A 27,724-nucleotide genomic window follows, 5' to 3' on the forward strand; every position below is an offset into this window, starting at 1 on the left:
GAAATGGGGTTACTACACTTTAAGTGGAAACTATTTTCTTCTTTGCTTTCCTCTCACCCTACCCCAAAAGGTAGCCAAAAGCCCATACACTGACTCTCATATTGTTCCTGAAGACTCACTATTATTATTACTTATTCCAAACGTGACCCTTTTCTTACTCATCTCTCTTTCAAATGACTAACACAAATACAAAAACCAAAAAGCATTTTGAATGAACTACCTTCTTCTCTGCTTCATACTCAGCCCAAGCTGCTTTTCTTTCTTCTTCAGTCAACTCTTCTTCTTCTTTGTGGTCCAAAAGAGAATCGTGCTCATGATATCCTACGATGTGTTCTTTATGTATTTGAAGAAGTTCTGCAAGTATGGTGTCCTGTTTAGAGGGGTTGAAATAACAGAGAATTATTTTTTCTCTCTGGATCCTACCTCCAAAGTTCTTTGGCCTACTGTCAGATTAGAAACTAGACACTGGCTACTACACATATTTCTGATATATATGATATAAATTACTTAGAAAACAGTCACAATACATGCAACACCAGCCTCTTATGTAAGAACTTTCTATATAACAATGTTTATATAAGCATGTTTTAGGGGTTCAATTTTTTAAATGACTACTTTTCAGCTTCAAGGTTTTTTTCCTCCAACTTTCTTCTAATTTTTCATTATGTATTGCTTTGTATTTTGCTTTTTTTTTAAGATTTTATTTTTTAAGTAATGTCTACACCCAATGTGGGGCTTGAACTCACAACCCCGAGATCAAGAGTTGCATGCTCTACTAACTGAGCCAGTCAGGTGCCCCATGTTTTGTACTTTGTTCTGAGTTGATAATAAATGCTAATATAAGTCTGCTTAAATAAGAGATTACATTGGATGTGCATGCTAAAAATCATAGCTACTCCTGTTTATACATATTTTACAACTTTATTTTCACAATCCCTTTGGCTACCAACCACTATACTACCGAAAACCAAATCTAAATTAATCTAAACAGCTACAGGACAATTTGACTAGAACATATAGCCCTTATATTTCAACTGTACAAAGGTCAAATGTAAATTACACTGAAAAGACCCATGGGTCAAATTTAAACTGATACACATTGTTTATCAATTTATTACAATTTTTTTAAGTCATAGTGTCTCAAGTCAGTCTTTTAAGGTTAAAAAAATTAAAAGCTTGAAAACTGGGATCATTTATATACTTAGTAAGAACAACCAAACTCCTGTTCTGTGTAATTACAATTATGAGAGGGACACAAAGAGAGGTTGGGAGGAAGGAGTTAAAGTGAACCATAGATATGTTACTTGCTAATAAAAAATTAAAATACTCACAAGTTGTTTATTAAGAAATCACAGATGAAAACCTGGATATATAAAAGGCAAATTAATTCACTTTACAAAAGGATTTTTCATAGCTTCTAACAGCAAGTTCTTTTAGAACACACTTTCTAAATTGAGTGTGAATCTAGTGAAGTAACAAATAATTATAGGGCAAGGGAAAGGTTGCAAAGGTATATAGTACATTAAATGTAATCTACATCTAATAAAGCTTAATGCCTTCCTAAATTTCAGCACAGACAAAACCCACGCTTGAAAATAATTCTGTCTTTACATCTCCATCCACCCCCAGAGTATAAGGTCCAATGCATGGTAGGAGCTCAAATGTCTGTTAAATAACTCAAGATGAAAAATTCAAATCATGAAGCCCTAAGTTTTTTCTGTACATAGCAAATGCTAACACTATTTCCAAATATTCTGAATATCTGGTATTATGTAAATAACTCTTAATCTTGCTACCCCCACAAACACCTGAAATAATAATTTCATCATTCCATGAAATAAAAGGAATTGATTTCCTTAATGAATACAGCTGTAATAATTCATTTTGACATGATGTGCTATTTCTTTTGTTGAAAATCAATAACATTAAAAGATTACACAAATGAGAGGGCTCAAGAAAGCCTAAAGGCAGAATACATAAATGCTAATAGGTTCAATTCTTCTGAAATGCTAACTAAACATTTCTCTTCTACACCAGTGTAGAAATCTATCATCAAAGCTGACTTCCTATATACAGTCATATGCCATATAAAACAGGTTTATAATCACTAGATAGATCTCCAGAGTTCACAGTTACTGACCAAGCAAGCAGGGAGATAGGCCAATGTGATTAACTTCTATTAAAAGATAATGCCTTCCTTATGTGTAGGTCTCCCATGCTCACCCCCAACCATGACTCAAGAGAGAGGTATATAATAAAACCAGATAACACTAAATATTTTTAGTAAGTGACCATGACAAATACAATTAGGAAAGTAATCTATTCTACAAAATACCAAATAAATTATAAGGTAGAAATGTTCTATGGATAGTCCCTAATTTTACTTCTGTCAAGCAAGAAATGATGTTCTTAACCATATCAAAAATAACTTCATTTCTCTAAGAAAGAAACCTATGAGAAAGACCAAGAGAATTGTGTGCTAGGAACTGAATTTATTTTCAGCTGTGCCACTGATTCTCTAACAATGAATAATTTAGTCTAGCTATGACTGTCACTTAAACATGAATGAAATCCTCTCTACTCTCATGTCTAACAGGATGATACGAGAATAGCAAAAATAGATGAAACACCCAATTCTTTGGAAATAAATCCTACGTCAATTAAGTGCAGTGTTTATTTCACAATTATAAACACCACAGTTAATACATTACTTTTTTATGGTTAGAGAGAAAGCCTTTCCAGAGATGCACATATGCAATGTACATGTGCACACGCGCACACACACTCTCATATATACCCTTTAAAAAATGTCTGCATTATTAGGGAGTTTTATCAAGTCAACCCTTATCAACCTATAATTTCAAAGTCCAAACTTATCACCTTGGAATTGGTAGAAACCTATGTCCAGAGAGGCAAAGTAACTTGTTCCAGTCACACAACTAACACTAACTGGGACCAGAAGGTGAATTTCCTGACTTCTATCCAGTGATCATTGTATCACATTATAAAGAATGACCAGGGTTTTGTTTTTGTTTTTGTTTTTGAGAGGAGGGAGGGGCAGAAGGGGAGGGAGAAGGAGAGGGAGAATCTCAAGCAGGCTCCATGCCCAGCTGAAATCAAGAGTGGGACACTTAACCGACTAAGCCACCCAGGCACCCCAAGAATGAAATATTTTCTTGAGGCATAGTTCCTCCATTTCCCAGATCTGTTCTCTTATATTAAAAAAGACTGAAGGATTCCAGGGGTGGGAGAAACCCAAGTATGTCTATTTTCCCCCCACTTTTTAACACTTTTGTACTTTTTAAAGTTTTCTTGAAGCATATGTTAATCTTTTAATAAAAGGAAATCTAAAAACTGAAGCAAACACAATTCTCAGAAACAAATCTGTGAAAGGCCAGTTCGTGCTTAGCCTAAACCTGACATGAACTATTTTACCATTTTCACCTTCTGGAGATAGTCATCCTAGGACACCCCACTTCCAAAACAGTCTTCTCCCCACCAATTCCAGACTTAAGATCTATCCTATCAAGTCAAGCATGATTGCTTTATTAAGGTCAGATTATGGTAGAGACTCAGCTTCTGTCTATACATTAACTTTCCTTTTGACCCACAGCCAACTGAAATGCCAGTAAGTCAGAGGAGAAATGCATGTGACATTGTTTTGTATTATTAAAAAATTTTGGACCCTTTCCCCCAAATATTAGCTCCCTCCAAACATCAAACCAAAACACCATTGAAATTGCTTCTATTGGCTACAACACTTCCTTCTTTTCAAAGAATTTAAAAAAATACAGAAACAATACTAATGTCCTATTTTAAAACCTAGAAATAACTAATGGTAACACCTGTCATGTATTTCTCCACACATTCACATTTTAAACTCACACTCACACACACGTTTTCACATAAAAATGGGATTGTACTACAGTTTTGAAAACACTTTTCTGAATTATTACCTTTCCATGGACATCATTTTACATCAAATACAAACCATAATTTTTAATGGCTGCAAGATGCTTACAAATTATATAGATATACCTTATAATCTATTTAATTATTCTCCTACTTAATTAAGGGTTTATTAAGACATTTAGGCCACTTCCAGTATTCATTATGACCAATTCTGCAATGAAATACATTAATGGACAATTTTAATGTATTTCAACCATTTGTTCATACAATAACTATGCCAATAATACTCAAGGACTTAATGTTTACAACAATCTTCACTGTAACAAAGAAAAGACACTACATGTTACATTAACTGACTTTTATAGGAACAAGATTCATTTTACACAGCTCAGGAGGGCATGAGACAAAAGCACGAGGCAAAAATGTTTCTTTCCTCTAGAGTGCTGTTTGAGACACAAGAGAAAGATGCAGAATTTCTGATATAAACTGTTTCTACATCTTTCCCTTTGTAAATTAACTGTAGCATACGGTCAATACAAGAAACAGATGATGAGATTAAAACAGCAAAGAAAAACGTGTAACAGAATTCTCAGAATATTTCTTTGGGAAAAACAGTTTTGCAAGTCTAGAGCAAATCATACAAGTTAATAAAGAAAAATTTCATCCCAATGTACAACACAATCAGTGGAGAGGCTTTTTGTTTCTTCCCTTTGAAGCATGCATTTATTAGTTGCTATAGCAACACTATTATTGAAAACAATACTGGAACAGAATCTATAATCACTAGGCCAACAGTCATGAAAATGAGGTTTAAATTATATCCAAATGTGTACCTTTTCTTTGTCTAAACTTTATTTTCCTTCAGTAAGTGAAAAATCTTACAAGCTGGGAAAAAGCATGGTCTATATTCTAGCTAACAGCTAAGTTAGCTTAAGCTTTAAAAATGACTGGTTTAATTAATAAAACAAAATTAATGATAAATTAAAAGTTTAAGTTAATTTATTTAGAAGTTTAAAGTATTTGGCAAGCTGACAAAAATTCCCATCTAATCAATTCTGAAATTCAACCTTGAAAATAAAAATTTTAAAAACAATCAAGTCTTTGCCTGAGGGTGGGGGCGGGGGTTTGCCATGTTTCAAAATATTTTGCTTGCCATCACTTTGAATTTGAATTTTATAATATCTGGAAATAAAATGCCACTGGAACACATAAGTGCCACAGGACCCACTCAAAAGCTATGAAAAAATTCCTTTTATTACTTCAATAAGTCTAGATTTTTAGTAAAGAAACTTAATATTCCTGGTAAAAAAAAAAAAGTTTCTACTTTCAAATTTGAAGCCTGTTCCAAACTGGAAAAAAAAAGCAACTTACTTGAAAAGTAACTAGGGAGCTACTGAATAAAGTTCATGTACTACCTCATATGAGATTTTTAGGTCAAGAGTACATAACTTCTGCCAAAAAGCATTTATAAACATATCCAGATTCCGAAACTGTAGGTATAAAAAAGACAGTGACAACTACAGAACTTGTCACTTTCAAATAAGGAAAAGGCAGGCCTGCCAAACTGACTTTGGTGGAAGGTAAGAGCCAAACTGTCCTTTGATAAGAACGGTTTCTACTCAATTTAACATTCAAAGAACTAGATAGTATATTGAGTATTTAGCCTTTAAAAACTGGTTATCCGTTATAATTACTACATAAGCCACATGCCATTCAATGTGAGGTAAAGAGTGTCATTCCAGATTTTACAAGACTGCAGTGACTTTCTAGAGGTTACAGCTTTCCAAGTAGAGCCTGAAATGGAACTTGATTCTCAAGCTATACAATGTAGGGTTCATATTATCTCTTTATTTCATAAACACTGTTAACATCCTCTAACTATAGCTGTGTTGTAAAAAGGATACAGATAGAAGGAAGACGTATGAAATAGGAATGAAAGCAGATATTTAGCAGCTCAAATTACATTTTAAAGAAAGAAAACATTAAAAGATGAAAGACAAAATAGTAAAAACAAAATATACAAATACGGTCATCTATCTAGTGATTCTTGTACTGACCAAATCTCTCATGCAAATTATATTCCTTTAAGGGTTCAAAGTAATGAATATGATATAAACATCTTGGTCATGAAAACATCATTAACTGAAGAGATAGAAGGAAGCATTCACCTACTTAATTCCCCTAAAAGTATCACAGCCTAAATTTTCCACTGCTCCTATTCCTACAATGTTACAAGGCATATTCTGAATCAGCCAACCTAACCAATCAAGTAACATACTTTAGGATAGTAATATACAGATACTGTAGCACTCAAGTACCTTATATTAATTCAGGGTCACTGATCATTCCAACATGTTAGTTATGTCCTTCTGAACTCTCATAAATGAAAGTGGAAAAAAGTGAAAGGATATATAGTCTTGCTTTCCAGGTTTCTCCCTACACCAGATAATTTCATGACCAGACTGTTAGACACACAAACACCAAAATAATTTTTGCTGGAATCAACTGATTTGATAGAAAGAAGACCTATGTCAGCCTTTTGAATTTCAGAGGAAAATTTAATGGCAGGATTTATTTTAAATTATATACACGTATGTAAAACTTTGTAAATTGGGAGACTTTATGTGTGGTGATTAAGATCGCAGGCTCTAGAGTACTGCTATCCAACAGAACTCTGGGCAATGATGGAAACGTTCTGTCTGTGCTGTCCAGTATGGTAGCTACTAGCCACATGTGGCTTCTGAGCACCTGAAATGTTACTAGTGCAACTGAGAAACTAAAATTTTAATTTAATTTCTTTAAATACAAATGTAAATAACCACATGTAGCCAGTTGCTCTTGAGTTAGTGCCGATCTAGAGTCTTACTGGGTTTAAATCCTAGTTCTAACATTTACCAGCCCTATGTCCTTGAGCAAGTTATCTCTCTGAGTCTCAGTCTCCTGGTCTGTAAAATGGGCCTAATAACTATCTATTTCACAGGATCTACCACGGATATTAAATATTACACATGAAGTGCTTAAGCACAGTGCCTTATTTACTAATGACCTTTGAATTGCTAAATCTGATGGTCGATTCTCAGACTTGATCCTATCCATCCACCAGCAACATCTGACAGGTCTTAATCCCTCTCTTCACCAAAATACTATCTTCTCTTGGTTAGCTAACTGGAAGAACTCTACTGGTGTTATTTACTACTCTCTCTTACTTCCAACACGGTTTCTAAAGGTCTAAAGCAGACCCTAACTTTAAAAAACCAACAGTGTATTACTGTACAGAGAAAGAGGTTTTATACTTTATCCAAGTTTTTCTAATGAAAAATTCAGGAGATGTTTGACAGGACAAATTATTTGATATCAGAATTGTCCTAGAAAATCTTGGCTATATGGCTGTCATAGAAGGACCAATAAATTATTGCCAGTTCTGTGACTGTATATGTATTATATTTATTTTATTTTTTAAATATTTTCTTTGAGAGAGAGAGAGCACAAGTGGGGGAGGCGCAGAGAGAGATGGGGACAGAGGATCTGAAATAGGCTCTGTGTTGACATCAAGTAAGCCCAATGAGGGGCTCAAATTCATGAACCATGAGATCATGACCTGAGCCGAAGTTGGACGCTCAACCGACTGAGCCACCCAGGCACCCCAATTTTATTTATTTTATTTCAGATGGAGAGAGAGTGAATGGAGGAGAGTGGCAGAGGGGGAGAGAGAGAACCGTAAAGCAGGCTCCACACTCAGCGTGGAGCCCAACACAGGGCTCAATCCCATGACCCTGGGATCACAACTCCTTTTGCTTCCCACTTTGCCTCATCCTATATTTTTTTAAAATATTAATCTTTTTACACATCATCTATAAAACATTCTTGCCAGAAACATATACTGTGAATTTAATCAAGCCTTTGGGTCTATTTTCCAGTTTACAGAATATATAAGAGATAGAAGTTTAAACACACCAGGAAATAAATTCAGAATGAAGGGAGGGGATATGACTACACTAAATTAAAAATATAATAACAAGAGACAACAATCAAATATAATGTGTGGACCTTGAATGGATCCTGATTTGAACAAGGGAGCTATAAAAGATATTCTCAAGACAACTGGAGTACTTTGAATACAGATGTGGTATTACATAATGTTAAGAAATTAAGAAGTTATTAATTTTATGGTATAGTGGTTATATAAGAAATGACTTTATATTTTACAGATTTGTTTATAAGTGTAATTATAAATGAAACATCAAAATCTTATAATTTAAATAATTTTTTTTGCAACTACATGGATGGAACTAAAGGGTGTTATGCTAAGCGAAATTAGAGAAAGACAAATATCATATAACTTCACTCATATGAGGACTTTAAGACACAGAACAGATGAACATAAGGGAAGGGAAGCAAAAATAATATAAAAACAGGGAGGGGGACAAAACAGAAGAGACTCAAATATGGAGAAAAAAGAGGGTTACTGGAGGGGTTGTGGGAGGGGCGATGGGCTAAATGGGTTAAGGGGTATTAAGGAATCTACTCCTGAAATCATTGTTGCACTATATGCTAATTTGGATGTAAATTTAAAAAGTGAAATTAAAAAAAAGAAAAAACCACATTTTTCATGTTTATTTTTGAGAGAGAGTGAGCGCGTGCATGTGCAGAGCTGGAGAGGGGCAGAGAGCATGTAAATTTAAAAAATGAAATTAAACAAAAGAAAAACACATTTTTCATGTTTATTTTTGAGAGTGTGTGTGTGTGAGAGAGAGAGAGAGAGAGAGAGAGAGAGAGAGAGAGAGAATGAGCACGTGCATGTGCAGAGCTGGAGAGGGGCAGAGAGAGGGAGAGAAAATCCCAACCAGGCACTATGCTATCAACGCAGAACCTGATGCAGGGCTTGATCTCATGAACCATAAGATCATGACCTGAGCCGAGATCAAGAGTCAGACGCTTAACTGACTGAGCTACCCAGGTGCCCCTACTTTAAAAATATATAATTTAAAATATTTCAGAAAATAGAGGAGGCAATAGTGGTAAAATATTAACAATGACTAAATCTAGGTGATGGGTATGAGTATCCATTATATTTTTCTGGTTTGAAAATTTTCAAAATAGGAAAAAAATTAAAAGGAACATTTTTTTAAATTTACTTTGCAATAATGGAGACAGAAAACACTAGACAATGTGACAGAATTCTGGGACAGCCCAAAGTCTGAAAAATGGGTCATTATCCTTTTTACCCTTTATTATCCTTTTTACTCTATATTTTAGCATACCAAAACAGTTTTCTAAAGCTGGGATCTGAATCCAAGTCACCTCTTTATAGATTTTTTAAAGCTAAACTGAATGCATAATTGCATATTAACACTGTTCTAAGAACCTCACGTGGAATATCTAATTTTCATAACAATTCTATGAAGTACATACTATTATCATCACTATGTAACTGATGAAATTTTCTAAGATAATGAATCAGCATGGGCCGCTGGCTCATTCCCACCACAATTAACCCACAGAAACTACAGAAAGGAAAACGAAACATGAATTCCAGGAACTTATTGGTGCATGCAGGTGCACGTGCGCGCACGCGCGCGCACACACACACACACACACACCCCACCCCTGGAGTGACAACAAACTGACATCATATGCCATCTGAAGCAGAGTTATTGAAAAAATGTACCAATAATTCAAAATAAGCATGAAAGTATACTTAAGGAAAGGTATTGCCAATAGGATATTCAAACAAAACCTATCTAAAAAGAGCCAAAATGAAATATTAGGGATAAAAAATAATCACTGAAATAAAATAATAACTCAATGGATAGTATAAAAAGCAGAAGAGGAATATATACATATACATATATATGTAGATAGAAGGTACACATATTTGTAGATATATATATATATACACACACACATACATATATATATACACACACACACATATATAGGTATATAACCTAGTGAGTTAGGATATCAGAATGAGGCGCCCTTCAAGGAGTCAGTAGGAAAAGATAACGAAATAGAAAATATATAGGTATATATATACCCATATGTATATGTATATAGGTATACATATATATGGTAAGATATGGAAGCTAAAGCAGAACGGTAGGCATTTACTAATAGCAATCTCAGAAGAAGATGAAAATGAAGATGAGATTTTTGAATAATGGATATAAATATATATAAATATAAATATCTCAGAATATAGATCAAGAAACTGAGGCACAGGGAAGTCAAATAACTTGACAAAGGTTAAGATTCAAATCCAGGTGGTCTTTCCCAAGGGCTCCTATTCTCAATGACTATGCTGTGCTGACTCAGGGCTAGAGGTAAATAAGTTCAGCATCCAAGATAGTTAAGGAGGAATAGGCTCAGCTTTACCAACCTAGGATTTTGCAGTAACTGAAGGATGAAATCTATACTCTCCAATATTACACACCTTGATTAATACTGAAAATGCTTTTTCATAAACTCATAGAACTGATCAAGAAGTATAAGGATATGAAGAAAAGGGAATGCTTGTGGAATGATGGTGGGAATGCAAATTGGTACAACTACTATGGAACAGAACATGGAGGTTCCACAAAAAATTACAAATAAAACTACCATATGATCTAGCAATTTCACTTCTGGATATTTATCAGAAGGAAAGGAAAATACCAAGATACCTGAACCCCCACCTTGGTCACAGCATTATTTATAATAGCTAAGGCATGGAAACAACCTAAGTATCCACTGATGGATGAATAGATAATTAAAATGTGGTACATATACACAATGGAATATTATGTGGCCATAAAAATAAGGAAATCCTATCAATGCAATACATGGAGGGACCTTGAGGGCATTATGCTAAGTGAAGTAAGTCAGACTGAGAAAGACTAATACCTATGATCTCACTTATTTGTAAAATCTAAAAAGCTGAATTCATAGAAACAGAGTAGAGTGGTGGTTCCAGGGGCTGAGGGTATATGTGAAATGGGAAGATGTTTGCCAAAAGGTAAGATGAGTAAGTTTCGGTGATGTAATGTACAGCATGGCAACTATAGTTAATACTGTACTGTATATCTGAAAGTTGCTAAAAGAGTTGGTCTTTAAAGTTCTTATTACAAGAACAAAATGTGTAACTATGTGTGGTGATGGATGTTAACTATAGACTTATTGTGGTGATCATTTAGCAATATATACATATGTATACTGAATCATTATGTTGTACACCTGGAACTATTATATGTCAATTATATCTCAATGAAAAAGAAAGTTGGAAATGAAAAAAAGGAGTGTGAAGTCATATCAAAGAAGAGTGCCTCAGTCTAATTCTACAAGTTTAATCATGTAACATATTAATGTCAGCACAGTAGAGTGTAGTGGTTAAAGTGTATGGTGTCTGCAGTTACAGCACTGAGATCAAATGCAGGTGCCATCACCTCTCTGTTATAATTTCATCATCTGTAAGATAGAAATAAATTGTGCCAGCTTTGTAAGGTACCTATAAGAATTAAATGACTCAATAGTAATAAAGACCTTAGTACAGTGACTGGCATGAAAAAATATAAGTGTTAGCTCCTGCTTATTATTCCTAATTCAAAGGTTTAGCTGATAATAACTATAAAGACAAATCATGCTACTATATACCTTCTACCCCACAACAGTGGTGGACCTTGTTAAAAATACAGATTCCAGGGCACCTGGGTGGCTCAGTCAGTTGAGTGTTCGACTTCAGCTCAGATTGTGATCTCGCACTTTGTGAGTTCGAGCCCTGCATCAGGCTCTGTGCTGGCGGCTTGGAGCCTAGAGCCTGCTTCAGATTCTGTGTCTCTCCCTCTCTCTGACCCTCCTATGCTCATGCTCTGTTTCTCTGTCTCTCAATAATAAATAAACGTTAAAAAGAAAATTAAAAAAAAATACAGATTCCCAAGGCCCACTCCCAGAAATTGATTCAGTAGGTCTTAGATGAAGCCAAGAATATGCAGTTTTATCAAGCCACCAGGTGATTCTGATGCTATTCAGATGCTAGCTCAAGAACTACACACAAGAAAAACTGCTATTTATTTTTTAAATATAATTTATTGTCAAGTTAGCTAACATACAACGTATATGGTTGTATCTTGGCTTTGGGGGTAGATTCCCATGATTCATCACCTACATACAAAACCCAGTGCTCATCCCACCAAGTGCCCTCATCAATGCCCATCACCCATTTTCCCCTCTCCCCTGCCCCCCACCACCAACCCTCAGTTTGTTCTCTGTATTTAAAAGTCTCTTATGGTTTGACTCCCTGTTTGAAAAACTGCTATTTTTTTATTTAAAATTTTTAAAATACTTATTTATTTTTGAGACAGAGAAAGACAGAGCATGAACAGAGAGAGGGAGACACAGAATCCAAAGGAGGCTCCAGGCTCCGAGCTCTCAGCACAGAGCCCGACGCGGGGCTCGAATTCATGGACTATGAGATCATGACCTAAGCCGAAGCCAGGATGATGCCTGACTGAGCCACCCAGGCACCCGAAAAACTGCTATTTTAAAGGTATGTCAACCATTGCCTTTTGACAGTCAGCTTGCAATCTTAGGACAAAAATTCATTTGTTCACTTGTCACGTTTTTAATGAATACTTACTATGTGCTAAGTATTATAGGAATATAGTGATGAAGATTCCCTGACACAATCCCTACCCTCACAGGCCAGTAGTAGGAAGCTTCTAATCTACAGAGCACAGACATCTTTTGTCTACAAAGCCAAAACAGTTCCTGCTACTTAATTCATTTAATCAGTGAACATTTACTAAATACAAACCTGGTATTTTAAATTTCAGAATTTCCATGATCTTGAGTAGCAGATATTTCTAGTGATTCAAAAGGAGACACTTCCTAAAGTCTACCCCACATCCTCCCCAATGGAATCTTGCATTCCACACCCAACTCTGCCAGTGAGGTAGCCTTAAAGATATTGATATTTCCATTAGCAGTGATTTGTAAGACATCTTGCCAGGGTTAGGGAGGCTGCTACTTAGGGGCATCACTGGCACTAAAGTCCCTTTAAACCCAAATGGTTTCCCTAAAATACTTGGTAACCTTGGCTATTTAATAATTGTTCTTGCATTATAAGGTGATATAATCAATATAAGACACAAAACAGCACTTTAGATAGAGCATGATCAGTCTATTAACAAGTATTTATTTTATAGTTTGTGGAGGAACACTAGAAGCACCTCTTCATTTTAAAAACTTACTACAGAGGTATCAGCTGGCTATAACATAGATAACTTCTAAAGTTGTATGTATTATTTATGAAAAAAAATCTTTGAATTAAGGGTAGTAGTTCATAGTCAAATGCATGCTAACATCATTAAAGGTGATTATCAATATCTAGTATTATTCAGTCTTGATTATAATTGATCTCTACAAGAATTCAAGCCTCAAATACCTGTCTCTTCTGAAGTCTAGCTGAGATTACTGCCTCTGGCCCCTAAATGTTTTTAGTCCTCTACTGATCTGTCATATGTCAAGCTTAATCTCCTAAGGATCAGGACTTCATGATTCCTCTGAAATTCTAAAACATTATGTTTGTACTGGTATCAGAAAAATTAACCAAATATAATAGCAATATTAATAACAGTTATGAAAACAAAAATAGCAGCTAACATTTGAGCGCTTACTATGTGCTAGGCAGTGGATTATCTCCTCTGTAAGATAGGTACTACTATCTTCTTATGTTCTTGAGGAAAGTGAGGCTTGCAAAGCCTACATGGCATGCCTATGATTACATCCTAAAAAGGGTGGTTGGCAGGTGATGTGGAAAAAGGAACAGGCTTAAACCATTTGCTCTTTTTACTTGGTATCATCCATCCCAGTAAACACTGAATGGGAGACTTTTATAATCTACAAAGAAATTGTAAAATTAAAACAATTTCTCTAGAGTACATTATGAATAACTGCCCAGCTAGCTCAGTTAGTAGAGCATGAGACTCTTAGATCTTAGAGTACATTATGATTTCTGGTGGCCTATTCTTATTGAGATGAATAATCATTCTTATGCCAGTGAATACAATTATAGAAACAATACTAGAACTTTCTTTATTAAATAATAAATATATAGCTTGTGATAAAAGAGGCAGAGAAGTAGGAAATAATGACATCAAACTTCATATATGCTTCAATTATAAGCATGGCTCCTTATAGGTACATGTCAACAAAAACTGGGCTCATGTGCCCCCATGTGGTTAATATGCTATAGGTTACTGACACCTGCCCTACAATTAAATTGGTCCTTCTGAACTTTTATTCTTAAAAATAAATGTATGAAATTCCCTACAAAGGTTGATTAACTATTTTATACTTCACATCAAATTATTTTAGTGAGTATATTTCTCTCTAATGTTAAATAAGACTAAGTAAGGTTAAACCTTATATAACCACTGCTGGTCAACAAAACTGCATAATAACATCTCTGTTCAGTAAACTATGCTCTGAGATATTAAAACTTTAATAAAAGACTAAAGATAAAGGGAGAAAATTGTACACAAGATTAGGGTGGAGGAAGCAAACCTAAAACTTCACTTTGGATAAGTTAGTTTAAATCTCCATTTTGTTCTCTCTGGAATTACTGACACTCAGTACACCTTTAAAAAGACATAGGTAGTACAGTGCTAGAAAAGGGAAATACAAAAGAACTTTTATACCAGTTTTACTGACTTTTGTTTTCTTAAGAAAGGGTACAGAGCTTAGGCTATATACTCACTTAAGCATATTAAGAAATATGAACTTGACCAAGATTTTCATCTCTGATATCTGTGTAATTCAGAAGTTTACTACCAGAAAAGATACTTTCCCTAACATAATCTACATAAACATTAACAGAAGTGAGTTATTACTTTAATAGTTAAAAAATAAATAGTTAAGAATCAGTCAACAAATCTTTATCACTACAAACTTACGTTAAACGGTAAGTTTAGATCATGTTGGAAGTTTCAAAATGGCTGAAAACCACTATTACCCTGAACAACTAAAGAGATGCACTGCCACTCTGTAGACATGATTCTAAAATCAATATATTTAAAATCAATATATTTAAAAATGGGTTCATGAGACTACGAGACTGTTATATTTCAAAAAAAGAAAAGCAGCACCAACAACAGCCAGAAATCAATGAGGGGATTTAACACAATATAATTCAGGGTGGAATGGAGAACAGAGCTGACTAAGCTGATTCAGTACAAAAACTGAAGACACAAATTAAAGCTCCAATTCTCTTCCTTTCACACACCTGCTGTGATGGATGATTCACTCTTCATTTCAATTTTACTATTTGCAACAGTAAGTCTAACACTGCTTATCAATGATATATTTCAAAAAAGGCCATACAAAAGTGCCAGTTATTTTATTTACTATGGATGAATAGAATAGTGAAGAAGTGAAAAAGGAAATAGTGAAGGACGAAAAGAAACAAAGGATATAGTTCTTGCCTTTAAAGAGCTTCAAAGATAAAAGACAAAAAGTCAAGTGGCTAATAAATTAAGTCTGAGATACTAATTAAAAAGTAGAGAAGTAAAAAAATGTAAACAAAAAACAGAAACGCATGGAGAGGAATTATATAATAATTAAAAAGGAAGTGATAAAGCAGAAAAAAATATAATAATCATATACCAAGTAAAGTGAAAATAAACTTTCATTTTTAGCAGGCTTTCATCTTGAACATTATATGTAACAAAGGAAGGTGTTTGCAACTGTACTAGAATAATAGGAACCAACTTTGAAATGTCTTTAATAAGAACAGGTTCAAATACCAAGAAAATCACCTACTTATACCTATTTCAGAGAGGACCAATTTTCAAATTCTTCTTAAAGGAAATCAAAACCAAACAGTAATGGGCAGAGTTAACTGAAATTCTAAATATAAGCCCAGGGAGCAAATTTAACATTTACTGAGTACCTACACTGTGCTTGCTACTTCTCTACCCTCACTGCTACCACTTTACTTCAGGCCTGCATTACCTCTCTCATCTGGATCTTAAGTGCTACTAATATAGCATCCTAACAAGTACCTTTACATCTACTTTCCTTTCTCCAATCCATCATGTATACTGATACCCAAAGTGATTTTTTTCTAAAATGAAAATTCAGCATTGGTTGTTTTCTTAAAATCATTATAATAGATACAAAAGCCTGTAACACAATGTCCAAACTCTAACTTCTATGATCTGATTCCCATCTGTCTCTCCAGTCTTTTCTCTTACCTCTTCCCCATGCCTTACCTCCCTTACTCTACCACCATCTCCTTTTACTCTATTATACATTTTTAACTACTTTAGGCTCCCAAAACTTGCCATGCTTTTTGCTGCATGTTTCTTTTTTCTGCTCCTCCTGAGGGGCCTTCACCTTTTACCCTCATAGCAATGCAAACAGCTACCCACTTCTATTTTCAACATCAGTTCAAGTCTTCCTAATGTCAACTCCCCATCTCAACTTTTCCAAGAAAGACCTGAATATTCCTTCCTTGATGCCTATACAGACTTGTATCATAGGACCCATAATTTTTATTATATTTACTTGCTTATAGTACACTGATTAGACTACAAACTCCTTAGGAGCAGGAACCTAGTCTTGTTTACCAATGTATTCTTAGTAACCAGCATAATGATAGTTACTTTGCAGGTACCTGAAAAGTTTTTAATGAATGAATGAATAAATAAACTTCATTATTTAGGTAAATTTTTTTCACTGCCTACTAAGTAAAAGCTACAGTCTATCACCAGTTATTGAGTTCTCCCATTTATTTTCTTGAAGTGCTTGATTCACTCCATAATCATCACCCTATTTTTTTAAGTTTATTTATTTATTTTGGGAAAGAAAGAATTCATGTGAGTGGGGGGAAGGGGCAGGGAGAGAGGAGAGAGAGAATCCCAAGCAGGGAGAACATGACCTGAGCAGAAATCAAGAGTCATTTAACCAACCAAGCTGTTCAGGTGCCCTTTATCACCCTATTATGCATCCTCATCCTGCATTTTACTACCAGATTAATATTCCAAAAGCTCACATTCATCATACAACAGATCCATTCATGAACTTATGTAGTAAATACTATTTTAAATACAAATTCCTCTATTTACCTTTCATGGCTCTCTATTAGCTGGCCCCACATTACCCACACCTCACACATCCAATTTCAACTCTTCACCTCGCCAATGTCTTCATCATACCTTGAATCTGGTACATAAATCATTATCTTCCCCTTTGCCCAAATTGTTGCATTCTACATTCAAACCTCATTCTTTCCTAAACCAACTAAATACTAACCATCTTTTATTGGCCAGTCTGATGTTTTTCCACCAAAACTGTACCTGAATGCTCTATCCTCCATTTTTTAACCATATATACTATATGGAAAACACATTCAGTACTAGTCACATCAGCACTTCATTCTTTTTTCTTAAGGCATGCTAATTTTCTCTCCACAAGTGGGTTATCACCTTCTTCAGGTAAATCTCATACAATATCCTATTTCCTTTTAGATCCCTGACAGTTCTTAGTTACTGTGATAGTTAGAAAGGAATTATAGTATATACAGTACACTGTTTTTAAAACTTTTTTTAAAAAGCCCTAACCTCTGAGTAAGTTACAGGAATAAAAAGCAGAGCATAGGGGGAAAAAAAGGTACCAACATCCTCCCTTTTTAAATATATATTTTTTAATGTTTATTTTTTGAGGGAGAGAGAAAGAGCATGAGGGGCAGAAGGGCAGAGAGAGAGGGAGACACAGAATGCGAAGCAGACTCCAGGCTCTGAGCTCTCAGCATAGAGCCCTCACGGACCATGAGATCACGACCTGAGCTGAAGTTGGACGCTTAACCGACTGAGCCACCCAGGCGCCCCATCAATATCCTCCCTTTAAATGAAATCTTATGTTGCAGTCCAAATGCATAAGAGAGATAAAAGGAGAGAGACTCTGATTGAAATGAGATGTGGGGTTTGGAGTGCTGCCTGCCTGTCTAGCCTTCCCCTACTCAGCCACATGGTGGCACTGGAGCACCTATGCTACTCTACTGGAAGCTCCTTGGAATACGCAATTTGAAAGCTGCTAAGTTCAAGTTCTAGCTCTTAACACTGGTCATGTACCCTTGGGTAGTCACATTCTCCCTAAACTTCCATCTCCTAAAATAATGAATATGTATGAGAAAAGTAAAACTTTAAAGCTTTCTATAAATTTGAGGAATTTACAACTTCACAAGCCATGAGCTAAACGCTGTATTATACAATCTCAATAGTTACATTACACAATGGTATTAACTGTGAAAGAATTCTACATTTTCTTTTATTTGTTAATGTTTTTATTTCTGAAAGAGAGACACAGAGCATGAGCAGAGAAGGGGCAGAGAGAGAGAGGGAGACACAGAATCCGAAGCAGCTCCAGGCTCCGAACTGTCAGCACAGAGTCTGACGTGGGGACGAACTCACAAACTGCAAGATCATGACCTGGGCTGAAGTTGGATGCTTAACCGACTGAGCCACCAAGGCTCCCCAAGAATTCTATATTTTAAAATCCAGCGTTATTTAAAATAAAATAAAATAAAATAAAATAAAATAAAATAAAATAAAAGCATTCTAAATGCCATCTGATTTTAGGAATCCTAGGTCCTCTGCCCTGTTTCATGTACTTGGACTTAACATTCTAATTTCTAATGGGGGGCAGTAAAGGATATAATGATTAAGACTCCATGCTTTCAAGTTGGGCATACTTGAAGACCAGCTTCGCTACTAATTACGTGTGTAAACTTCAATAAGTTACATAACCTCTCCAAACCTTAATTTCCCCATCCAAAATGAAAACAGCATTATTGGCTTTTCAATTGCTGCTGGATTAAAGAAGATAATCTGAACAAACTGTTTAGCACACAGTATGAAACCCAGTAAGAAATCAGTAAAAGTTAACTGTTATTTTCCTTTTGGGAAGAGTTGTGGGAGAGTCAATATTCTTTTTCCTTTTTGTTCTTGGGCAAAGGGTTATACCATCAAAAGCAAAATACAGGAGGCACCTGGGTGGCTTAGTTGGTTAAGTGTCCGACTTCAGGTCATGATCTCATGGCTTGTGGGTTCAAGTTTGACATTGGGCTCTGTGCTGACAGCTCAGAGCCTGGAGCCTGCTCCAGATTCTGTGTCTCCCTCTCTCTCTGCCCCTCCACAACACTCACTCACTCTCTCTCTCAAAAATAAGCATTTTTTTTAAAAAGGAAAATACAGTAAGTAAAGTCTATAAATGAAAAAGCATGATACTTTCAACAACTCAGAGTACCAAGTTATAAAACAGATGGTTTCTTTTCAGACATCTTACAACAATTAAATAGCATTCCTTTCCTGCAGGAGTTTTAAAATCTTCTTTAAAGTACAGACGATATCTTGCTGGTCTTGGTATACCCTCACAGTACACCTCAAAATCAGCTAATAATCAATAAATGTTTGTCAAATTAAATTTTTTTAATGTTTTTATTTATTTTTGAGACAGAGAGAGACAGAGCATGAGCAGGGGAGGGGCAGACAGAGAGGGAGACACAGAATCTGAAGCAGGCTCCAGGCTCTGAGCTGTCAGCACAGAGCCCGATGCAGGGCTCGAACTCACGGACTGTGAGATCATGACCTGAGCTGAAGTCAGAGGCTTAACCAACTGAGACACCCAGGTGCCCCAAATGTTTATCAAATTAAACAAATATTCCCATAATCAGAAATTTACCACATAACGAATAACTTCAAAGCAATTACTCCCTTTCAAAGTGGAATGTTTGCTTCCTATCAGAAACTTCTTATAAAAGCTGATGCACTTCTTATAAAAGCTGAAGCTTAAAGTGTAATTTTAAGAATGATGCTAATCAGACAAAAATCATTCTCAAATTGAAAAGGGAAACTTCACTATCTTTAAAATTATAAACATACATGCAAGTCCTTAAAAGAATACTTCTTGCCATACAGAATTAAGTAACTAATAAGAAAGCAGTTGGGGACACAAGAGTTAAACAAATCAAGGCAAGTGAACACTATGCAGCTGATTTTTAAAAAGTAGAGGTATATATACCAATATAGAAAGATGTTCAAGAAACATCTTAGGTGAAAAGAACAAGTTGCAGAAGAGGATATATGGTACGATGCCATTTGTGTTTGTGTTTTTTTTTTTAAATTTTTTTTAACGTTTATTTATTTTTGAGACAGAGAGAGACAGAGCGTGAACAGGGGAGGGGCAGAGGGAGAGGGAGACACAGAATCTGAAACAGGCTCCAGGCTCTGAGCAGTCAGCACAGAGCCTGACGTGGGGCTCGAACTCATGGACCGTGAGATCATGACCTGAGCCGAAGTCGGACGCCTAACCGACCAAGCCACCCAGGTGCCCCTGTGTTTGTGCTTTTAACATTTATTTATTTTTGAGAGACAGAGAAGGAGTGGGAAAGGGGCAGAGAGAGAGGAAGACACAGAATCCAAAGCAGGTTCCAGGCTCCGAGCTGTTAGCACAGAGCCTGACATGGGGCTCAAACTCACGAACCATGAGATCATGACCTGAGCTGAAGTTGGACGTGTAACCGACTGAGCCACCCAGGTGCCCCTGTGTTTGTGTGTTTTTAAAGATATACAAAAAAATATGAGTGCATAAAATTTTCCAAAGACTATTTAAGAATTCTACTGATGTTCTATAATAACATAATTTAGAAAGCCAAATCACTATCAATTTAATATTTCATAACATGAAAATGAAATAATACTCTTTAATGAAGTATTTTAAATGTTAACTTAAAAAATGTTAGATTCAAACCCCCATGTGGCCTTATGCCATTATCAAAGAGATTTGATGGACACTGTCACAAAAACTCTTTCATAAATGTTCTACCAGTGACTTTTTAAAAGTGTATTTATTTGAGAGAGAGAGCGTGCCAGCAAGTGGGCAAGGGGCAGATAGAGAGGGACAGAGGATCCCAAGCAGGCTCCATGCAGTCAGCACAGAACCTGATGCGGGACTCAAACCCACAAACAGTGAGATCACGACGTGAGCCGAAACCAAGAGTTGGACGCTCAACCAACTGAGCCACTCAGGCACCCCACCAGAGAACTTTAAATGGAAGAGTAGTTCACTGATTAGAACAACAAAGTATTTAAAGACAAAAGACATTTTAAAAAAATTTACAAATGCTTAATGTTCATGTTACTTAAGAATTGACATGTACATTAAAAGTTAACTGGAGAAATCACTGATGTTAGCATTAGAGAGTTATTTATTACTATTATCTTTTGCCTTCATTAAATGTGCCCAACTGTATGAAAAGCTAAGATACTTATGAGGTAACACATACACAAATGACTAAAGTGACTTTGGTAGAGTGATACCATAACCTGGTAGCTGCTTTCCCAATTCTCTTAACAGCTACAGGGAACATTAAGTGCTTGAATCTGAAACCAAGACAACAGGAAAAGCAACCCCCCAACAACACCCCCTAAAACAGCTTTTTAGATGAACTAGAATAGGTTTAAATATATTTAGATCACTTTATATCAGAGAACATATGGCTTTGTCTTACATTCAAAAGGGTCAAAATGATATCTACCATTATAATACATTTCTATATTGATCTAAATAATGTCTTTTTTTAAATCCAAGAACAATGGACCGGAAGACAGATGTAGATACTACTCCTGATTCTGCCACTTAATAGCTGGAAACTATGAACAAGTCACTGAATATCTCTGACCCTAGCTTTCTCCACTTATATAAAATAAGAGGGCTTGGCAAGATTACCTCTAAGTATCCTTTTCCAAGTGTGAAAGTCTTACTTGCTTTATGACAGTGAAAAATATCAAGTAAGATATACCTTTATTTGCTGATTCTTAACCGCTATATGACAGCAATAAATGTTAAAGAAAATTAAATTAAATTTCATATAGAAATTTCATATAGAAATATTAAAATTATGTATGCCCTCTACTGGAGATTATTAAAAGAGCAACATACTGTTTCCTTTAAGGTTTCTACTCCGTAACTTTTTTTTTTACAGAGCTGAACTTTTTATTTGGCATTAAATATGTATTTCAGATTACACGATCTTTTTGTGGTGTTATGTAGAGAACTGACCAAGCACCCTCTCATTTAAATACAATTTTATTCTCTTTGGAAAATTCTGAAATCTAGCCTTATTCAAATGACTAACTTTCATAGTAGTAGTAAAATACCTTTAGTCCATGGTGGGCTTTTTTTTTTTTTTAAGCTAATAATCTAAAGATGTTTACCTTTGGCAGCATAGGAGTATCTCTCTTCTTCTTTTTTTCAGAATTAGGGTCATCTAATAAGTCTGGCTCAAAAGTATAAAGTTCAGTAAGCTCATTCATGGTAAAATGACGCTCGACCTGCTGCTGATCAACAACTCGAAAAGATAGTGACTGCTTAGTTACTTGACGATCATAAATCTTATCTTCCATGGTTCCCTTGTAAAAAGAAGGAACAATATACAAATAAGCAACTTCTGTACACATGAAACTTAATCAAGGAGAAATATAATTATTGGTTAATACAAAAGAGCAAAACTTCATAATAATATACTGCCATAAAGCAAGTTTTATTAGCAATAATGCTTAATTCATGAGAGATTTCATCTGTTCACTGTAGTTTACCTTGACAAAAAAGAAAACTACATTATTGATAATCATTCTGTATTATCTGACCAATACACATTCATGTTTTGCTTTATATATATCTGTACTTGGTGGAAGTAGAAGTGCAGTTAAACACCAGGGTAAACAGAACACAGAAATAAAGAAGTACATGAAATAAGATTTTAGAGGGTTATAAAATAATACAAGAGAGTAGCTTAATTCCTTCTCAATGGAATATAATAAGCTCTCAATCACTACACACTGCCTTTCTATCAAGTCTTACTTTCCATAATTTCAGGACAGAAAATTAATAACTAAAACACCACATCTATTACATATATAGCATTTTAAACTAGAATGTAAAAGAGCTTTTAGTTCAAGGATAGGAAAGGGGTGATAGTGTAGTCTGCCAATTAATAATATTATGTACTAGAGAAGATCAAATGAGCAAGGATCAATCTACCAATAAAACCCAGTCTCTGGTTCAGAAGCCCAGATTTGGAGGCAGGTGGAGAGAACAGCATCTGTTCCCAAAACAGATGTACCAGTTAAAAGGCAACTTGCTTGATTCCATAAATCTGTATTACCTTGTACTTCTTTAATTTTACTTATTTTTCTTAAATTTCAGTTTCTGTTTTTTAATATCTGAGTTTATAAAGGAAATAATGTTAATATTCTTTCCTAGAAAGTATTATTCTTTGTAATGACTCATTATTATTGTAAGTTAACTTTTTCTTCCTATTTACCCATATTTTCAAATTAAGAGAGTATCTGGTGGCCACTAAAAACAATAATTATTTGACCTTTACATCTATAAGCAAATTAGATTTACTTATTTGCTTTTCTATGTATGCTAAGTAAAAGAACTATAAATTTTTAACTTTCCTAAACAAGCAAGAAAATTCTAAATCAATTTACCCATGCAAATCCATCTCAAACTGAGAAAGGTGACATTATAGACATGGATGAACTACAAAACAGAAAATCATGAGAGGCCAAAATTGAGTTCTGCTGCATTATATATAGTATAGGATTGATGTTCTCAATTTCATTTGCCTCTTCATAATGCATATATGTTTGGCACTCCAAAAATATTATGTTTCACCCAACCTTTCACTATGAAAAAGAAACTATAAATTACAAACCTACCTGAGCTAAGAACCTATATACATACACAGGTTTAGTTTGTCCAAAGCGATAAACTCTGAATATACTCTGAATGTCATAAGATGGATTCCAAGAAGCATCAAATATAATCACTCTATTAGCAGCTACCAGATTAATTCCAAGAGATCCTGCTTTGGTGGAAATGATAAACAATCGTCCTCTGAAAATAAAAACATGAATAAATGCTTTAGTAATAAGCACTTCACAGATATTATGAAATGACTTTTTAATCCTAAGGCAGTTTTTTGAACAATTAGAAGTTCAAAGAATTCATTTCTCACTTACTGAAAAAAATAAAGACATGTCTAAGGAGTCAGGCTGATGATTTATACATGCAAGATGAATCTTATTGCTAGAAAATCAAATAGTCTCATAGGAATAAAGATAAATATGGAAATCACGTTAAAGATAAATATGGAAATTATGTATTCAAAGCATTTGTAGAGTCTGAGTAAATGTAGAAAATCCATGTATATATAACTCAAAAGTCCTATTGTGTTCGGTACTGTTATGAGCAAGCACTAAGTACATCAAAATGAAGGACAGTGTCCAAGGAACTAAGTGTAGTAGGAATGAGTGATAAGCAATTATAATAAATATAGTGTAATGAACACAGGGAGAGAAGTTAGACAGATGCAAAATACTGCAGTAGCTAAAACAGAATCAAGAAAACAGACTGCTCCAAGGATATGAGGATGTGTTAAAAAAAATTCTGTGTTGGAACACAAGAATTTATATTGCTGAGAATTTGAAAATGAATTAGTTGACAGGTTCATAGAAAACTAAGCAAATGTTAAAAAAGAAATAATTACTTGAACAAAAATAAATATGTGCATTAAAAAGGGAAAAATAATCACAGTTTTTTAAGTGGTTTATGTATGAATATTTACATAGTCACAAAAAAGCAAATACTTCCAGACTCATTTAGGCAAATATTACAAAACAATATGTTGGGAAAATGAATGAGGAAAAGTGTGTGTGTGTGTGTGTGTGTGTGTGTGTGTGTGTGTGTGTGTGTAAATTCCCACCTTAGATTGTAATGTGGATATATGAAAGTAAATACCAGAAGAATTGCCAAGAGTTGAAACTGGTTACCTGCAGAGAGGTATCATGTGTAAGAAGGGGTTGGTTAAGGGACTGATTTTGATCTCAAGCCTTATAAAACTTTTTTAAAATTTGTAAATATATTATTTTGATATAAACAAACTTTAGGAAGATTTTATACGACATTTTTTGAAAATATAAACAAATTTAAAGAAAAAAAATAGTTCCATTCCCCAGAAACAACCTCCATTCCAAATCATGGAATATTTCCTAGGGTTTCTTTTTTATAATCACATATATTTTTGGCTTTACACATACATGATAATATCTGTGTATATAGTTTATATTATGAGTATTTCTTCAACTTTCTCGGTAAACATCAGGCTTGGTAGCTAAATAATATTCCATCGGATGACTATATAATTTACTGTTGGCCAAACTAATTAAGAGTGAGAAAACCCCTGGAATATAATAAACTTTCAAAATTCTCCACAAAATGCCTTTAAATACCAAGCCCTACTTTCTATAATTTCATGAAGGGAAATTTGTAACTAAAATGCCATACTGATTACATACAGTATTATAAACTAAAATGCAAAGAAGCTCAAAATTTAAAACAGGAAAGAGTCAACACAGGTACTAACTTCATGTTTTATATGGAATTGGTGCTACTACATGTCTAAGAATACAAGCTACAGAAGTTATCAAAAATGGAAGATAATATATTCATTCACACTGTTATTTATAAGATCATAAGGTTGAAAATAAAAAATATGTACAACATAGAGGACTAGATTACACTCTGGCTATTCCATGAGTTACATTACCAATAAAAATCTATATTATGTTAGGGGCACATGGGTGGCTCAGTCGGCTGAGTGTCTAACTTCAGCTCAGGTCAGGATCTCGTAGTTCACAAGTTTGAGCCCCACACTGGGCTCTGTGCTGACAGTTCAGAGCCTGGAGCCTGCTTTGGATTCTGCGTCTCCCTCTCTGCCCCTCCCCAGCTCATACTGTGGTGTCTCTCTCTCTCTCTCTCTCAAAAATAAATGAAACATTAAAATTTTTTTTTTAAATCTTTATTATGTTATGTGAAAAAAGCAAGATCTAGAACATTATTAAGTATAATTTCAACTGGACTAGAAACCAAAACATATACATACATACAATGTTAACAGTAGTTCTCTTTGGTCATGGAATAGTGATAATTACGTCCTTCTTTTTTTTTTTTTTAATTTTTTTTAATGTTTATTTATTTTTGACAGAGAGAGAGACCGAGTATGAGCAGGGGAGGGACAGAGAGAGAGGGAGACACAGAATCTAAAGCAGGTTCCAGGCTCTGAGCTGTCAGCACAGAGCCCGACGTGGGGCTTGAACTCACAGACCACAAGATCATGACCTGAGCCGAAGTTGGACGCTCAACCTACTGAGCCACCCTGATAATTACTTCCTTCTTTATACTTATCTATAATACTCATTACAGAGAACAAACTGTGCTTTTTTTTTTTTTTTTTTTTTACTTAGTGGACATATTTAAGGGATCATTGGCAACTAGGGCTCCAAAATTATTCTCATTATTTATATCTATTCAGCACCAGTGAAAGGATCAAGCATACAAGAATGGCATAAACTATGTAGGTTAAACACACACAAACACACACACACACACACACACACACACACACACACAAAACAGGAAACCTTGTAGAGAACTTCAAAACTCTTTGGTATGTACCCAGTAATGAAGAGTTGAAGGGGCTTAAATAAGCACCTTTATCAAATTGCTATGCATCCCAAGTTCTGAGCTAGACTGCTAATACAAAAAAATGAAAAAATGTCCAGCCACTGCACTAAAGGAGTGCAATTACAAGACAAAAAAAACATATAAACAATTGTATGCAGTCTAATTTGCAATAATAGAGGTATTTATTTACATGGTAAATATTCTGATTTTTGAAACCATATAAGTGGGAATGTAAAATTGTTTGATTTTGCGTCCAAAAGAAAAATAAAGTCAAGTAAATGAACAAGTAGTATTAAGAATTATTTTGCAACTGGGGTGCCTGAGTGGCTCAGTCGGTTAAGCGCCCAACTTCAGCTCAGGTCCTAATCTCAAGACTCATGGGTTCAAGCCCCATGTCAGGCTCTGTGCAGACATCTCAGAGCCTGGAGCCTGCTTTGGATTTGGTGTCTCCGTCTCTTTCTCTCTCTGCCCCTCCCTGCTTGTTGACTCTCTCTCAAAAATAAAGATCAAAAAAAATTTACAATTATTTAATTGTTAATATTATTCAGTATGGAGTATATAAATTCATACTGAAATAAGCTAACCAGGATATTTTAAGATTTTCCTAACACTAAACATCAGTATTAAAATATACAAACACAATGAAAATATTAACTATTATTTGAATAATGCTGCTATAAACCATCTGGATATGTTTTTTGGTAAAGACATGTAAACCTTTCTGTTAGGTATATATCTAAGAGAATTGCTGGGTCATAGGGTACGTATACAGCACTGTTAAAGCTGAACAAATAGTTCTACTAAGTCGTTGTTCCAATTTACATTCCCACCAGCAGTTTGAGAGTTCTAACTGTTCCAGATCCTTGACAACTCATGGCATTGCCTTTTTTTAATAACCTTCAAAAAAATTAGCTTAAGGATCACAAGAATTTGTAACAGTAGTATAGAGTTTCCATGTACCCTTCATCCAGCTTTCCCCAATGGTAGTAACCTACCAACTTACCAACATATGGTACGTTGTCAAAACCAGAAAATTGATGTTGGTACAATACTATGAATGCAAGCCTATTTGATTTCACCAGTTTTTACATGTGCTTTTTTTGTTTGGTATACAGCTCTATGAAATTTATCATGTATGTAGAATCATGCAATCATTTCCACAAGCAGGATATAGAACTGTTCCACCACCACAAACACAAACCTCTTTTGTGTTATCCCTTAGTATTCATACTTTTCCCCCACAAAC

The 27,724-nt window shown here is 34.8% G+C and overlaps 1 protein-coding gene across 13 annotated transcripts in view; it reads right to left on the minus strand.

The window, feature by feature from the left end:
• ATRX (ATRX chromatin remodeler) overlaps window positions 1-27,724 on the minus strand; it is a 307,952-nt gene that overhangs the window by 6,621 nt on the left and 273,607 nt on the right. For all 13 annotated transcript variants that reach the window (XM_053202513.1, XM_053202509.1, XM_053202506.1 and 10 more), the window contains 3 exons: window positions 23,673-23,850; window positions 22,161-22,355; window positions 221-370 (listed from right to left, as the gene is read on the minus strand). In XM_053202513.1, the coding sequence (XP_053058488.1) occupies window positions 221-370; window positions 22,161-22,355; window positions 23,673-23,850 (523 nt within the window). The remainder of the gene's footprint in view (window positions 1-220; window positions 371-22,160; window positions 22,356-23,672; window positions 23,851-27,724) is intronic.

This window comes from Acinonyx jubatus, chromosome X (genome assembly GCF_027475565.1).
Source record: "Acinonyx jubatus isolate Ajub_Pintada_27869175 chromosome X, VMU_Ajub_asm_v1.0, whole genome shotgun sequence".
Classification (NCBI taxonomy): Eukaryota; Metazoa; Chordata; class Mammalia; order Carnivora; family Felidae; genus Acinonyx; species Acinonyx jubatus.